General features: G+C 46.7%; 1 protein-coding gene across 1 annotated transcript; it reads right to left on the reverse strand.

Annotated features, from left to right (window-relative positions):
* Window positions 1-297: 297 nt before the first annotated feature.
* Window positions 298-1,879, reverse strand: LOC122046304 (phenolic glucoside malonyltransferase 1-like). Its single transcript, XM_042606923.1, has one exon. The coding sequence runs from the start codon at window positions 1,707-1,709 to the stop codon at window positions 372-374; it is 1,338 nt and encodes a 445-aa protein (XP_042462857.1). The 5' UTR covers window positions 1,710-1,879; the 3' UTR covers window positions 298-371.
* Window positions 1,880-3,390: the final 1,511 nt, after the last annotated feature.

Here is a 3,390-nt window from a genome sequence, read left to right on the forward strand (position 1 = left end):
CTTTTTAATAAATAAAATTTAAAAACTAAAAAATAATAGGGCATTTTACAAACCAGTTGTCCCTAAAGCGATGTCCCAAACCAGTTGTCTACGAGTGCTTCTCGTAATCAATTGTGACAATGAAACACACCAGTGGCAGCGCTGGTACCATCATTTTACTATCGTTAATGATGTTCCACCATACGACAAATAAAATCAATTGTCTCAGATCGTCATGGAGGAATACCAAAAACTGGGGGAAAAGCATTCTGCAGAACTTAGACATGCATGATTCGATAAAAAAAATTGATAATCCAGTTAGATTAATTGACTAGGGTTGCATGCATGATCCGATAAAGAACTAACAGCAGAGAGTTGTTACTACTAAAAATTTATACGCACAACAGTGAAAATTGAGCCCCAAACTCATCCATCTCCTGCTTCGGTAACGCCAAACCAATCTCCACTCCACCGTCCGCATCCCTGCTCTCTGACACAGACATGGCTCCTATCCATGCGATCGACGGGGCGTGCACCTTCACCGGCCTTCCCCACCCGAAGTCAACGTCGTAAACTTTGAACGTCGGCGACCCGGCGGCGATAAAAGGCTGTTGCATCCCGATTTCCCGGTACTTTTCCGGCCAGTTATCCATGCCCTCTAGCGGATCATGTTTGAGCCTTTCGATGGTTTCACCGACGAGTCGTGCTGCCGTCGTAAACCCGTCTTCCCCCGCAAGGTCGCCAGCTTTCGCCTCGACGAAGTAGCAGGCGATGCAGTTGCCGAAGTACTCCGTCGGGAGCGGCGGCTGCAACCGATGCCGGCAGTCTCCGGCGAACGCCAAGTAGAGATGCTTTTCCTTGGGGTACCCTCGCGCTCTGACGAGGCAAACCCACGCGTACGCGTAGGTCACCGCGATGGTGGAGCAGTGGAAGGAGTACTTGGACTTGGAGGAGGTCATCTCCTTTAGCCTCCGGAGCTGGTCTGCGTTAATGGTAAAGTTGCCGAGGATCGCGCCCGGCGGAGCCAAATTCATCATTATTGACTCGGTCGACTGCGCATCGACGGCAAAGTTGCTACAGAACCTGGAGTACACATCGCTCGGATTCGGAATCATGGTCCGGTCGAAGAAGGGCAGCGCCGGCGCCGGCGCCGCCTTGCCTGACCCTGCTGCGGTTCGAGAAGCCCAGGAGGAGATGAATCTGGTGGAGCTGGAGCCGTCACACGCCGAGTGGTGGACGGTCACGGCCACAGCCACGCCTCTGTTGGGAAACAGAGTCACCTGCACGGCCGTCACCGGCCTCCGGCCATTGTCTGGGTCAGCTAGTTGGGGGATCAAGTGAAGTAGCCTGGCGTACTCGCATCCGGGGCGTCCGGAGAGTTCGTCGAAGTCCCCATCGTGCTCGACGACGGTGAAGGAAACAGAGTCGCCCTCGACGTAGTGTAGCTCGTACTTGTCGTGGCTACCCGGGCGGAGGCGGATCTTGCCGGAGAGTGGGTAAAAGTCCCGGAGAGTGAGGGAGAGGGCGGATTTGAGAGTGGGGAGGAGGGAGTCGAGGAAGTGGCCGGGGGAGTGAGGGAAAGGGTAGAAGAAAAGGCGCTGAACGGGTGCAGCGTAGAGCCATACTATGTCAAAGATGGTGAAAGGGAGAGAGGATTCCGGCACCGACCCCGGTGGAGGAGCGACTTCAGAGCTTTCGAGGACCGTAACTTTCGCAGCCGGCGGCGACATTTTGGAGAAAGAGTTGCAGGAAGTTATTTGATGGTTCTAGTGGCTAATGCAGAGATAACTTGGCCACAAATGCAATCTCTGCTAGACGGTCGAAATCGAAATTAAGAAGTCTGATAGATACACTGCATATTATTATTGGTAGACATTTGAGCCATCGAGACCGACTCTCCTCCATTTTACCATTAGCTGAGAATGTTGATGCGGAGGTAAAATCATAACAGTATTATTTTTTTCCTTCAATAGAATAGTCATATATTTATTATTCAGAAAGGACAAGTGAGCCCTAGTGTAAAAGGTGGTTCAGACTCCATGAGAATTCGAAAATGCCCAATGTGTAAAATCAAGTTTTCATTGTAGGGGAGCAATCGTTGTCTTATAGTCTTGACTCACGAGAAAATGCAATTATTGGAGCAAAATAATTAGTATGTGGGGTCTTACATGCACCCCTCTATCTTTTCTGTCCTACGTGCAGTATTATAGTTAGTTCTCAAACAGTTATTAGAGGATGATAAACTTATGAAATGAGACATAGGGTTAATTTTTGGAGGACACAGAACTTGATGGTCGATGATGCGGTGGTAAAGGAGGACTCATGCAATTCAAGTCAAATGCGACGACGACTGCCATCATGGAAGTCAGGGTCAAAGGGACAAATTACGCGGCCAACGAAGCACTCGACGAAGGAACTCGATCAAGCGTCCGCTCGGCCAGACCATCCGGTCGAGCGGAGGGATCGTCCGGAGGGGAGCCTTACAAAGCCAAATGGCTAACGAGAGTTTACAGATCGATTTAAACTCAGTCGAGCGACCACCCCGCTCGGTCAGACGATAAAATTATCTCTATATTTTTTTGAGAGTTAGTGTCACTGACACCAGTAGTATGGAGAGGCGGATCGTATGGTGAAAATTTCCGTCGTATTGTCAGAAGTTATGCACACCCCATTAAAATATTATATCAGGAACACTTTACTGTTGGGTCTTTTTATAGCATACTTGAGAAAACGTGTTCATCTTGGGATGCGAGTACACAGGCCACAGGAGCTCTATATAAAGGAGGGGTCTAACAACGATGGAGTTACGCATCATCCACTATTTATGCCTATGTTCTATTGTTCTATATTCCTCAATTACTGTTGCTCTGATGATTGACTTGAGCATCGAAGGGTCACCATCGAGGATCCCTTCCCTGATTAGACACTGACATTTACTATATTGTAGAGAGGAAGATAGTCCATATGTCACCAACTCAGCGTCCACATCTAGGCCACCATCCTCTTAGCCTTCGGACAAGATGATAATAATGAGAGTTGTATTTTAGTGAAATTTTGACTGTTTGTAAATAATCTACACGAATAAGTTTTGGAGAAATGTTTCAAATTAAAGTGTTGAACAATAAATGAAAATAATGAGAGTTGTAATTTGGTAAAATCACGGTGGATGATTTGTCAAATTAAATAAAGGACTTTATTTATAAATTTAAAATAAATTTTTTTTAATTGAGATTATCAATGTTATGAGTTCGGATCCTCTGGATGCTTTTTACGATTCAAAGGATAGTCCCTAGGTATGTATTGATGGAGATGAATGGATTCCACCAATATATATCTAGGGATCATCCCATGGACTATAAAAAAACGGTTAAGAGGATTTATCCTCTTACTGAATATCCTTTTGTTAAGAAT

The sequence above is a fragment of the Zingiber officinale genome, chromosome 1B (assembly GCF_018446385.1).
Source record: "Zingiber officinale cultivar Zhangliang chromosome 1B, Zo_v1.1, whole genome shotgun sequence".
Lineage (NCBI taxonomy): Eukaryota > Viridiplantae > Streptophyta > Magnoliopsida > Zingiberales > Zingiberaceae > Zingiber > Zingiber officinale.

Bases quoted from the DNA above. Each gene is read 5' to 3' on its own strand.
- LOC122046304 (XM_042606923.1), bottom strand. From the start codon at position 1,709: ATGTCGCCGCCGGCTGCGAAAGTTACGGTCCTCGAAAGCTCTGAAGTC.